This window comes from Scyliorhinus torazame, chromosome 4 (assembly GCF_047496885.1).
Source record: "Scyliorhinus torazame isolate Kashiwa2021f chromosome 4, sScyTor2.1, whole genome shotgun sequence".
NCBI lineage: Eukaryota > Metazoa > Chordata > Chondrichthyes > Carcharhiniformes > Scyliorhinidae > Scyliorhinus > Scyliorhinus torazame.
Genome location: NC_092710.1, coordinates 159,490,966 through 159,504,350, shown reverse-complemented (window position 1 = coordinate 159,504,350; position 13,385 = coordinate 159,490,966). Strand labels below are relative to the sequence as shown.

The window sequence follows — 13,385 nt, the reverse complement described above, 5'->3', positions numbered from 1 at the left end:
TGGTTAATTAATAGAAAGCAAAGAGTGGGGATTAATGGATGTTTCTCTGGTTGGCAATCAGTAGCGAGTGGTGTCCCTCTGGGATCAGTGTTGGGACCACAATTGTTCACAATTTACTAGATGAGTTGGAGTTGGGGACCAAGTGCAATGTGTCTAAGTTTGCAGACGACACGAAGATGAGTGGTAAAGCAAAAAGTGCAGAGGATACCGGAAGTCTGCAGAGGGATTTGGATAGGTTAAGTGAATGGGCTAGGGCCCGGTAGATGGAATACAATGTTGACAAATGTGAGGTTATCCATTTTGGCAGGAATAACAGCAAAAGAGATTTAAATGATAAAATATTAAAACATGCTGCTGTGCAGAGACCTGGGTGTGCTAGTGCATGAGTTGCAAAAAGTTGTTTTACAGGTACAACAGGTGATTAAGAATGCAAATGGAGTTTTGTTCTTCATTGCTAGAGGGATGGAGTTTAAGACTAGGGAGGTTATGCTGCAATTGTATAAGGTGTTAGTGAGACTACACCTGGAGTAGTGTTCAGATTTGGTCTCCTTACCTGAGAAAGGACGCACTGGTGCTAGAGGGTGTGCAGAGGAGATTCACTAGGTTAGTCCCAGAGCTGAAGGGGTTGGATTCCAAGGAGAGGTTGAGTAGACTGGGACTATACTTGTTGGAATTTAGAAGGATGCGGGGGGGATCTTATAGAAACGTATAAAATTATGAAGGGAATAGATAGGATAGATGCGGGCAGGTTGTTTCCACTGGCGGGTGAAAGCAGAACTAGGGGGCATAGCCTCAAAATAAGGGGAAGTAGATTTAGGACTGAGCTTAGGAGGAACTTCTTCACCCAAAGGGTTGTGACTCTATGGAATTCCTTGCCCAGTGAAGCAGTAGAGGCTCCTTCATTAAATGTTTTTAAGATAAAGATAGATAGTTTTTTGAAGAATAAAGGGATTAAGGGTTATGGTGTTCGGGCCGGAAAGTGGACCTGAGTCCACAAAAGATCAGCCATGACCTCGTTGAATGGCGGAGAAGGCTCGAGGGGCCAGATGGCCTACTCCTGCTCCTAGTTCTTATGTTCTTATAGGGCATAGTAGTAATGTCACCAGATATCCAGAGGGAAAAGCAAATTACTGCGGATGCTGGAATAGGAAACAAAAACATGCTAACAATCTCAGCAGGTCTGACAGTATCTGTGGAGAGAGAAAGAGCGAACATGGAGTCTGGAGAGTTTAAACTAGTATGGCAGGGGGGTGGGCACGGGAGTAATAGGTCAGGAGGTGAGAGCATTGAGGGAGAACTAGGGAATAGGGACAGTGGGGTTCTGAGGCAGAGCAGACAGGGAGAAGTTGCTGAACACAGCGGGTCTGGTGGCCTGAAGTGCATATGTTTTAATGCAAGAAGCATTACGGGTAAGGCAGATGAACTCAGTGCTTGGATTAGTACTTGGAACTATGATGTTGTTGCCATTACATAGACCTGGTTGAGGGAAGGGCAGGATTGGCAGCTAAACGTTCCAGGATTTAGATGTTTCAGGCGGGATAGAGGGGGATGTAAAAGGGGAGGCGGAGTTGCGCTACTGGTTCGGGAGAATATCACAGCTGTACTGCGGGAGGACACCTCAGAGGGCAGTGAGGCTATATGGGTAGAGATCAGGAATAAGAAGGGTGCAGTCACAATGTTGGGGGTTTACTACAGGCCTCCCAACAGCCAGCGGGAGATAGAGGAGCAGATAGGTAGACAGATTTTGGAAAAGAGTAAAAACAACAGGGTTGTGCTGATGGGAGACTTCAACTTCCCCAATATTGACTGGGACTCACTTAGTGCCAGGGGCTTAGACGGGGTGGAGGTTGTAAGGAGCATCCAGGAGGGCTTCTTAAAACAATATGTAGACAGTCCAACTAGGGAAGGGGCGGTACTGGACCTGGTATTGGGGAATGAGCCCAGCCAGGTGGTAGATGTTTCAGTCGGGGAGCATTTCGGTAACAGTGACCACAATTCAGTAAGTTTTAAAGTACTGGTGGACAAGGATAAGAGTGGTCCTAGGATGAATGTGCTAAATTGGGGGAAGGCTAATTATAACAATATTAGGCGGGAACTGAAGAACATAGATTGGGGGCGGATTTTTGAGGGCAAATCAACATCTGACATGTGGGAGGCTTTCAAGTGTCAGTTGAAAGGAATTCAGGACCGGCATGTTCCTGTGAGGAAGAAGGATAAATACGGCAATTTTGGGAACCTTGGATAACGAGAGATATTGTAGGCCTCGTCAAAAAGAAAAAGGAGGCATTTGTCAGGGCTAAAAGGCTGGGAACAGACGAAGCCTGCGTGGAATATAAGGAAAGTAGGAAGGAACTTAAGCAAGGAGTCAGGAGGGATAGAAGGGGTCACGAAAAGTCATTGGCAAATAGGGTTAAGGAAAATCCCAAGGCTTTTTACACGTACATAAAAAGCAAGAGGGTAGCCAGGGAAAGGGTTGGCCCACTGAAGGATAGGCAAGGGAATCTATGTGTGGAGCCAGAGGAAATGGGCGAGGTACTAAATGAATACTTTGCATCAGTTTTCACCAAAGAGAAGAAATTGGTAGATGTTGAGTCTGGAGAAGGGTGTGCAGATAGCCTGGGTCACATTGAGATCCAAAAAGACGAGGTGTTGGGTGTCTTAAAACATATTAAGGTAGATAAGTCCCCAGGGCCTGATGGGATCTACCGCAGAATACTGAAGGAGGCTGGAGAGTAAATTGCTGAGGCCTTGACAGAAATCTTTGGATCCTCACTGTCTTCAGGGGATGTCCCGGAGGACTGGAGAATAGCCAATGTTGTTCCTCTGTTTAAGAAGGGTAGCAAGGATAATCCAGGGAACTACAGGCCGGTGAGCCTTACTTCAGTGGTGGGGAAATTACTGGAGAGAATTCTTCGAGACAGGATCTACTCCCATTTGAAAGCAAATGGACGTATTAGTGAGAGGCAGCATGGTTTTGTGAAGGGGAGGTCGTGTCTCACTAACTTGATAGAGTTTTTCGAGGAGGTCACTAAGATGATTGATGCAGGTAGGGCAGTGGATGTTGTCTATATGGACTTCAGTAAGGCCTTTGACAAGGTCCCTCATGGTAGACTAGTACAAAAGGTGAAGTCACACGGGATCAGGGGTGAGCTGGCAAGGTGGATACAGAACTGGCTAGGTCATAGAAGGCAGAGAGTAGCAATGGAAGGATGTTTTTCTAATTGGAGGGCTGTGACCAGTGGTGTTCCACAGGGATCAGTGCTGGGACCTTTGCTCTTTGTAGTATATATAAATGATTTGGAGGAAAATGTAACTGGTCTGATTAGTAAGTTTGCAGACGACACAAAGGTTGGTGGAATTGCGGATAGCGATGAGGACTGTCGGAGGATACAGCAGGATTTAGATTGTTTGGAGACTTGGGCGGAGAGATGGCAGATGGAGTTTAATCCGGACAAATGTGAGGTAATGAATTTTGGAAGGTCTAATGCAGGTAGGGAATATACAGTGAATGGTAGAACCCTCAAGAGTATTGAAAGTCAATGAGATCTAGGAGTACAGGTCCACAGGTCATTGAAAGGGGCAACACTGGTGGAGAAGGTAGTCAAGAAGGCATACGGCATGCTTGCCTTCATTGGCCGGGGCATTGAGTATAAGAATTGGCAAGTCATGTTGCAGCTGTATAGAACCTTAGTTAGGCCACACTGGGAGTAGTGTTCAATTCTGGTCGCCACACTACCAGAAGGATGTGGAGGCTTTCGAGAGGGTGCAGAAGAGATTTACCAGAATGTTGCCTGGTATGGAGGGCATTAGCTATGAGGAGCGGTTGAATAAACTCGGTTTGTTCTCACTGGAACGAAGGAGGTTGAGGGGCGACCTGATAGAGGTCTACAAAATTATGAGGGGCATAGACAGAGTGGATAGTCAGAGGCTTTTCCCCGGGGTAGAGGGGTCAATTACTAGGGGGCATAGGTTTAAGGTGAGAGGGGCAAGGTTTAGAGTAGATGTACGAGGCAAGTTTTTTACGCAGAGGGTAGTGGGTGCCTGGAACTCGCTGCCGGAGGAGGTGGTGGAAGCAGGGACGATAGTGACATTTAAGGGGCATCTTGACAAATACATGAATAGGATGGGAATAGAGGGATACGGACCCAGGAAGTGTAGAAGATTGTAGTTTAGTTGGGCAGCATGGTCGGCACGGGCTTGGAGGGCCGAAGGGCCTGTTCCTGTGCTGTACATTTCTTTGTCCTTTGTTTGGATGACTCTTTGTAAGAGCTAGAGAGAACTGGAAATAGGATGAGATTTATACTGTTGGGGTGGGGGGGGAAGAGAGAAAGCAGGGACGAAGCAGTAGGGCTGATTAGAGCGCCAGCGCTCGGAGGAGACTGGGGAGAGATTGACAAAGATGTTGCGGGCAAAAAGACAAAGGGAATGTAAATGGTGAGGATAATGTGGGCAGCACAGTAGCATAGTGGTGAGCACAATTGCTTCACAGCTCCAGGGTCCCAGGATCGATGCAAGGCTTGGGTCACTGCCTATGCGGAGTCTGTACTTTCTCCCTGTGTGCGCTTGAGTTTCGTTCGGGTGCTCCGGTTTCCTCCCAGTCCAAAGATGTGCAGGTTAGGTGGATTGGCCATACTAGATTGCCCTTAATGTCCAAAATTGCCCTTAGTGTTGGTGGGATTACTGGGTAATGGGGATAGGGTGGAGGTGTGGGCTTGGGGAGGGTGCTCTTTCCAAGAGCCGGTGCAGACTCGATAGGCCGAATGGCCTCCTTCTGCACTGTAAATTCTATGATTCTCTGATAATGACAGAGAATTATTATTTGTTAGAAGGGTGCTGAGAGCGGCAAGATAAGAGATAAGAATGTGTTAATGGGAGAACAAAGGTAAGCAGTGTGTCAAATTAAAATTGAAACAGGGAACAGATGGTCTTAGAGGATTGGGGTGGGAAGAGGGGAGACAGTGGTGAGGGAAAAACAAATTGGTGGAAGAATGAAAATAAATTGATAGAAACAAAAAAAAAAAAGGGGCTGAAGGTGGAGGACAGGTCACACACTGAAGTTGTTGAACTCAATGTTAAGTCCGGAAGGCTGTAACGTGCCTCATCGGAAGATGAGATGCTGTTCCTCCAGATGGGCTTCACTAGAGTGTTGCAACAGGCCAACGATGTGCATGAGAGCAAGATGGTGTTAAAATGGCAAGCAACAGGAAGGTCTGGGTCCTGTTGCGGACAGACCGAACGTGTTCTGCAAAGTGGTCATCCGGTCAGCATTAATCTCTCCAATGTAGAGAAGGCTTTGTTGAGAGCAGCGAATGCAACAGACCAAATTGAAGGAGGTGCTAGGGAAGCAGTGTGTGTTTAGGACCTTGGAAGTTGAGCAGGGAGGAAGTAAAAGGGGCAGATGTTGCACCTTCTGCAATTGTATAGGAAGGTGCGGTGGGAAGAGGGTGAGGCGCTGAAGGAGCGGACCTGGGTATCCCAGATGTGTTTGGTGGTGGCATCATGCTACGGTTGGCTGAACTGGCAGGGGAAGTTTAGAGCTGGACCACTTGAAGGTGATCGAGATGTCAAAATTTTTTTTCCAGGACCAGACAGGAACAAGGAAGTTACACCGAAATAGTCGCTAATGTATCAATAAAAGAGTTGTGGGAGAGGGCTGGAGTACGACTTGAACAAGTAATGTTCTATTTACCCTTAAAGAGACAGGCAAAACTGGCACACATATGGTACCCTTAGCCACATCTTTGTTTTGGAGGAAGTGAGACAAGTTAAAGGAGAAATTGTTCAGTGAGAGGACACGTTCAGTCAGATGAGGAGTGATGATGGATGGGGATTGTTCAGGCCTCTGTTCGAGGAAGAAGTGGAGAGGCCTCAAACTATTCTAATAGGGAATGTAACCCAGAGGCCCAGGCTAATACTCTGGATGCATATTTAAATCCTACTAATGCAGAACCAAGAACAATATAGCACAGGAACGGGCCCTTCGGTCTTCCAAGCCTGCACCGATCTCGTGTCCTATCTAGACCAACCTCCTGTATCCTTCTATACCCAGTCTGTTCATGTGCCTATCCAGATAAGTCTTAAAGGTCGCTAACGTATCTGCCTCAACCACCTCACTCGGCAGTGCATTCCAAGCCACCACCACCCTCTGTGTAATAAACTTGCCCAGCTCATCTCCACTGAACCTTTCCCCCCCTCACGTTGTACTGGTCATTTCCGTCCTGGGAAAAAGCCTCCAACTGTTCACCCTATCTATACCCCTAATAATTTTATAAAGTTTTATCAGGTCGCCCCTCAGCCTCCGTCTCTCTAGGGAGAACAATCCCAGCTTATTCAATCTCTCCTCATAGCTCGCGCCTCGCCACTATAAAAAATGGCGGCAGTGAACACAGCCACCTCTCATTCGGAGGGCAGAGGCAGGAATGTTACTTCATTTTGGGTGTTTGTGAAGCCCTCATATCCATCCCACCCTCCGGCAGCTGGTGAAATTTAAATTTAGTTATTAAATCGGTAATGTAAAGCTAATCTCAGTAACGGTGACCATAAAACCATTGTTGATTGTCCTAAAAGCCTATCTGGTTAACAAATGTCCTTGAGGGAAGTAAACCGCCATTCTTATCTGATCTGGCTGCATGTTACTCCAGACATGCAGCAGTGCGGCTGACTCTTAACTGTCCTCCAAAATGGCCGGAGGGCAATTAACAATGGGCAACAAATGCTGGACTTGACGGCGACACTTGGATCCCATAAAAGAGCGAAATACTACCATGAAATTATAATCTAATATGAATGCTTTTGCCAAGTCACACCGCATATATTGAGGACATTTGACATAGTCAACCATCCCAAAGCATTTCACAGCTTTATCAAACAATGAGCAATACAAGAAGCTTTCAGACATGAAGCTGAATCGAAGAGGCAAGTTTTAAGGAGCATCGATGGGGATGGGGTGAGGTATTGACTGCTCGGGTCACTTGGTTGGCAGCCACGATGTGAACGAAAGCCCCTGGTACCGCTAATGAAAGGCAACCTCCGGCTCCAGCAGTTGGACGGCTGCCAGTCGGCCGGGGATCCATTCGGACCATCACGAGATCGTAACAGAGGAAGGGACGAGGGACAAAAATGTCCACAAACATCTCTGCAAGCAGCAATATTAAACTAGCTGCCCGTGCAGCCGTTTAATGCCGAGCTGAGCAGGAGGATTGGAGACAGAGCCGGAGACTCACCTGAAAACGCCGCCATCTTGGCTCCGCTGGAAGAACCCGCGCCAGGTCCAGGTCTGAGCCTTGGACTGAGGCTGCGCAGATCGTTCTCCCACCAATATGTAGAGCCACCGTATAAATGTAAGGATCGGTTTAATCGACCGAAAGTTATCAAACAAAGGCCGAAATGGCCGGGAGCCTCTCGCCGCGTCCTTCAATTACTTAAAAACAAATTATTGTCGGACCCGGACTTGTTTAGTGACGGACAGGATCCACAGTTTTCCGGTGTCACACCACAGATGTCCCCCGACCGTTTCCGCTGGTGACGATGGCGGGCGAAGAGGAGAACGTTCTGTATGATCTGCTGGTTCACAGCGAGTGGCTGCAGGAGAGCGAGGCACCGGTGAGAGCGCGAGAGAGAGACACAGACAGACACACACATATATGTACAGAGACAGTCAGTCAGGGGATGGGGTGCCTGCCCAGCCCAGGCAGAACTGGAAGGCATGGTGCACAGCTGGTTTAACCATCCAATGCTACATCTGGCTGAACCATTTGAAGCACCCTCAAGTTCTGCTCAAACCACCAAATATTCCCAGATTTTTATGCAATATAAAGATAACCCCGTTTATTTTATCTGTTACGAATCAAAGCACAAACTCCTCTCGCTGCACCCTCTCCTTCACCCGACAAGTGCGAGGGGCTCATGCTTCTTTCTCACTAAGATCGAGACCATCCGATCAGCTGTTTCCCTCCTTTACTCGAGCTCACTAGACCAAACTCCCCTGAAGCCTCCTTCCCTCTAGATTCTCTCCCGACTCCCCACATGGCATCTATTAGCTCCCCCAACTTGTCCACCGCCACACCTCCTGTTCCCCCTAACCCCACATTCACCAAATTACTGACCGTCCAACTTCCCTCCACGTCCCCATAGAATTTACAGTGCAGAAGGAAGCCATTCGGCCCATCGAATCTGCACCAGCCCTTGGAAAAAGCACCCTACTCAAGCCCACACCTCCACCCTATCCCAGTAACCTCACCCAACTTTTTTGGGCACTAAGGGCAATTTAACATGACCAATCCACCTAATCTACACATCTTTGGACTGGGAGTAAACTGGAGCACCCGGACAAAACCCACACAGACACGGGGAGAACGTGCAGATTCCACACAGACAGTGACCCAAGCCGGGAATCGAACCTGGGACCCTGAAGCTGTGAAGCAGTTGTGCTAACCACTATGTTACTGTGCTGCTCCATCAGTTTTCCACCTCTGCTGCAGTACCAAAATGGCTCTTATAAAAATCACAATATACAGTTGCGTTCCCTGCTACTTTTCTTGATCTATATTGATGGCTTAGACTTGGTTGTACAGGACAGGATTTCAAAATTGGCAGATGATAAAGTTCAGAAGTGTAGTGAATTGAGGAGAACAGTTACATTTCAAGAGGACACAGGCTAGTTGAAAGGCTGGACACTTCATGCAAAATAATATATTTTGCGAAGAATGAGAAAAGGCAATATAAACTAAAAGGTACACAGGGATAGAAACCTGGGCATAATATGGACATCTAATTGAAGATGGCAGTGCAGGTTGAGAAAATGATTAAAAAGGCATTTGATGTTCTAATTTTTATAAATTGAGGCAGAGTACCAAAGCAAGCAAGTTATGTTGAACCTTTATAAAACACTGAGTTGGCCTCAGTTGGAGTATTGTGTTAATTTCTGAGCATCACACCATTGGAAGGATGCGAAGGCTTTAGAAAGAGTGCAGAAATAATTTATGAGAATGGTTTCAGGTATGAAGTACTTAAGTTACTTGAATAGATTGGAGAACCTGGGAGTGATTTCCTTAGAGAAGATAAAGTTGAGAGTAGATTTGATAGAGTTGTTCAAAATCATGAGGGGCTTAGACAGACCAGATGGTGAAGAAACTGCTCCCATTGACCGAAGGGTGGAGAATCAGAGGACTTGGCTTTAAAGTCATTGGCAAAGGTACCAAGGTGACCTGAGGAAAAATCACTGTTTGGAAAGCTTGTAGAAGCCAGTTCAATCCTGGTTTTCAGCCATCTAATTATAACCAGAGAATCACTTGCAATGGTTTATCTTTCTGATCCTGCACAGTTAACTCTGGGGTCCCCCAGGGAATCTATCCTAGGCACCCTTGTGGCCTCCATCCACATGTTGCCTGTTGACGCCATCATCCAAAAGCATATGCTGACGACAACCAGCTATACCTCACCACCGCCTCTCTTGACTTCTCCAGTTTGATGAATTATTGGGCTGCTTATCCAGCACCCAGTGCTGACTAAGCAGAGAGTTCCTCCAGTGAAATATTAGGAAGACTGAAGCCAGTGTCTTCAGTCCCTGTTGAAACATCATTCCCTAGCTACTGACTCCATCGCTCTCCCTAATCTTCCTTAAAGCCTTGATTTTGACATCTGCCCTAATACCTCCTTTTGTGGCTCCGTGTTAAACATTACTTTATAAGATGCTTGTGAAGTGCCTTGGAACATTTTATATTTGAAAGTTGCAATATAAATTAAGTTACTGCTGCTATGATGGGGAAGAACCTATTGTAGGAGGGGAGATGATGGGGGAATGCCCATTCGGGGAGTGGGAGGAGAGCCTGTTAGGGGTGTGGGGTGATAGTGGCGTGTCTGTAAGGTGAGGAGTGTGATGGGGAAAGCCTGTGGTGGCGGGGATGTTGAGAAGATCCCAATGCCAGTGGGAGAAGAGGTGGCGGAAATTGATTGACATAATGTTGATGGTTTCTGGCCTCAAGGGGATGCTTTGTAGTCCGAATCAGTGCCAATCACACATCAACAACATGATTTGGGCTCATGTTAGAGGGAATAAATGTTCTATCCACTGCTTAAATCAATATGTTTCTTGTGAATTGAGGTCAAGGGTTATATATTTATTAAACATACAGTACTTGCAGTAGTAAAACTTAAAATACATACTTTCACCCACATCTGATTATAACTCGGTTGGAGAATTAAATGTGCTTCAGTCTGAGTTCTGTATTTGCAAACAAGAGTCAGAGACTTGTCTATACACAGAAAGAGGCCCGTCGGCCCATTGTGGTCATGTATTCCCTTGCCTTGTTAGTCCTCTCAAAATGGCACTGTGAGGCAGCAACACTAACCACTGTGCCACCGTGCTACCCCATAAGCGATTCAGCCTGAATACTTATTTTAAAACTGCCACTTTTAAATATTTTTAAATCTCAGCTATATGACAATCCACGCATGTTTGCATTACACGTCATTCAGTTCTCCCAATATCAAGCTGTATTTTAATTGCACTATCCTCATCATTTGCTTCAGTTAAAAAAATGGTTCCTTACACATTAAGCTTTTTTGCATTGGCAAATGAGATTGATATAACCTATTCTGTTGCCTTATCGATAATTTCATTCCTGTTACCTATAATTGCAATTCCATCAAGTGAAACCTTTAATTATAAGTCTGTCTTTTATTATGTATAATTCAGTAGCAATCTCTGGATTCTTTAGCAACCTCCAATGAAAAGGGCTGATTTATGCCCATAGGTTTCCCTATTACACGGCTTGCTATTTTCCCTGGAGCAAGCATCAATTATTACAGAATCGTGAAACTTAAGACTCAGTGTAAACTGAAACATCTTTAATTCAGTCTCTCGTTACTCAGTTGAGTACTTCACCCTGGCCATTGCTGTGGGGCCAAGCTTTGTTCACCACCTTGGTCCCTGTTTTAAATGTATTTGCATTTTCCTGCTTAACAGACTTTAAGATTAATATTACATTAGAAAGATGAATCAATGAAAAAGGATTCAGGAAAGTCTGATTAAACTTTTCCTTAGATTACAAATACTTGCAAGTAGGTTGGATAAAAATGTAGAAACAGGAGTAAGCCATTCAACTGGAACTTGATCCGTGCCACTTAATGAGGGCATGCCAGGCCTGTATCGTAACATCTTTTGCCTGCCTTTGCTTCATATCCTTCTCCACTGTTGACGTGCAAAAATCTATTGTCTCAAACTTGAAATTATTAATTGAGCTAGCATCTATGCAATAGGTATGTACCTCTTTATTCACCTGAGGAAGGAGCTGTGCTCCGAAAGCTAGTGTTTGAAACAAACCTGTTGGACTTTGACCTGGTGTTGTAAGACTTCTTACTGTGCTCACACCAGCCCAACGCCGGCATCTCCACATTACAGAAGTACAGGGCATTGGTGAGAGTGTGCCGAGAATGCAACCTACAGTTTTGGCTTCCTTATTTAAGGTAGGATATATTTGTATTGGAAGTGGTTCAGAGGAAGTTCACAAGGTTCTTGCCTGGGATGAAGGGTTCTCTTATGAAGAAAAGGCTGGATGTGTACACATTGGAGTTTAGAAGAATGAGAGATGATCTTCTGGAATCATGTAAGATTCATAGAGAGATTGACAGGGTAGGTGCTGAGAGGATGTTTTTGGCTGTGAGAAAATCTAGCACTGGGCGTATCTAGTTTCAGAATAAAGAGGTCCATATTCAAGATGGAAATGAAGAGGAATTTATTTTTGGAGAGTCTTTAATTTTTGAACTTCTCCACCCCTGAGAGCAGTGCAGAATGAAATCTTGGGCGTGATTTTACATAATTTCTCAGTGTCCTTTTGTGCGCGAATGGAAGGGTGTTTCTTGATGGCTGCGTTGGCGAGATCGCAGCCCGTATTTAACGGCACTTAGTGCTGAAAATGAGACCCCAGGAGCGTCTCACCGATATTGGCTGTCTCGCTATCTGATTCGCCAGACTTGTGCCTCAGCATATCGCCGCTAACAAGGGGGAGCTGCTTTTAAGCACTCACCACTCACTCCTAGTCAATACACAAGCATGGCAGCATGCAGACCTGCTCCTCACTATGGAAATGCCGACCTGGACAGGCTTCTGGATTGCATCGATGTGAGATGGGACATTGTGTTTCCCTAAGGGGGTTGGACGACCAGCAGCAGGGTCACCAATACCGCCTGGGAGGCGGTGGCAGCGGCTATCAGTGCGAGTGGAGGACCAGCGTCCAATGTGGGAAGACGACCAAGGACCTCTGCTGAGCTGCAATGGTAAGTTACCACCTCTCCCCTGGTATCAGTTCTGCGTGCCACCCCTCAAATCTGTGTGCCACCCCTTGGCACCTACCAGCACAGCCCTTCATGTCCAGTTGCGATGCCCACACATGCCACCTGCTGTTATCCTCCCTGATCCATGAATCACGTGGCTCATAAAGCTCTCTCTTTGTTCCCACAGAAGAAAATAGCTCATAATAAGCTGGAAAGGGCCAAAATTGTGGAGGGTGGGTGGGGGGGTTTCAGGAAGGGACGTCAGCGACATTTCAGTGAGTGCATAGCTGATTGGAGGAGTTTCAAAGGCTACAGGCGAAGGAGATGATGCCGACAATAGTGGCACTGAGGCCAATCAACTACGTACCATTCCACATAACACACTAACCATTAAACAACAAGGAAACATCACCGTTCCATGTTGGTACCAATACAAAGCTATATCAGCTAATTTTCACAAAAAAACAAACACACAGCATCAACCCTTGCAGGTTCCTCAACAGAAATGGAGGATAAGCCTGAGAATATGTTATCATGTCCTGAAATTTGTGGTAGAAATCATCTGTCCATCAATGTGTGACTCCCACATGGCCTAATCTGACCGGAACCAAATCTTGGCATTCACACATTCTACTGGTGCTCAAGGTGGAATTGAACAGCCTTGACATCCAGCATGTTTAACCCGTGGTGAAGTACAAGATATATGCAACACTCACCACACCAGCAACAAAAAGCATCAGCAATCTGTGAAAGCATTTCTTCAACGGCGTCATCTGACGGACTATTTGGATCAATGTCTCACACCAAGTCCTGCAGCGTCTTCTTGCTGGAATAAGGAGAGAGAACACACCACCCCTTCTCCGGGATCCAGGCCATAGAAGCGAGGGTTGCAGCAGCCACAGGGCAAAAGAGCAATTCACTGTCAATGGTGCAAAACCACAGCCCCTACTGTGTACTTGCATCAGTGGAAAGCCACTTGGTAAGCCAACCACCGGAAGGTCCCACCGACCTGGAGCATAACGGAGGAGGGAGAGAGAGTGAAAACCATCTTCCATCTCCAGTACTGGCAGCATCTTCCAGCCACTCCCAGGCCACAGAGGCAAGAGGGGCTG

The 13,385-nt window shown here is 46.3% G+C and overlaps 2 protein-coding genes across 2 annotated transcripts in view; one reads left to right on the top strand and one right to left on the bottom strand.

Moving 5' to 3' along the window:
• Nucleotides 1-7,413, bottom strand: part of ddx1 (DEAD (Asp-Glu-Ala-Asp) box helicase 1) — a 75,776-nt gene extending 68,363 nt beyond the window's left edge. Inside the window, exon 1 of the mRNA XM_072498806.1 lies at nucleotides 7,224-7,413. Coding sequence (XP_072354907.1) covers nucleotides 7,224-7,239 — 16 coding nt within the window. The 5' untranslated portion in view covers nucleotides 7,240-7,413. The remainder of the gene's footprint in view (nucleotides 1-7,223) is intronic.
• A 45-nt stretch (nucleotides 7,414-7,458) lies between these two features.
• Nucleotides 7,459-13,385, top strand: part of nbas (NBAS subunit of NRZ tethering complex) — a 381,349-nt gene continuing 375,422 nt past the window's right edge. The window contains exon 1 of the mRNA XM_072498805.1: nucleotides 7,459-7,602. Within this exon, the coding sequence (XP_072354906.1) occupies nucleotides 7,528-7,602 (75 nt within the window). The 5' untranslated portion in view covers nucleotides 7,459-7,527. The remainder of the gene's footprint in view (nucleotides 7,603-13,385) is intronic.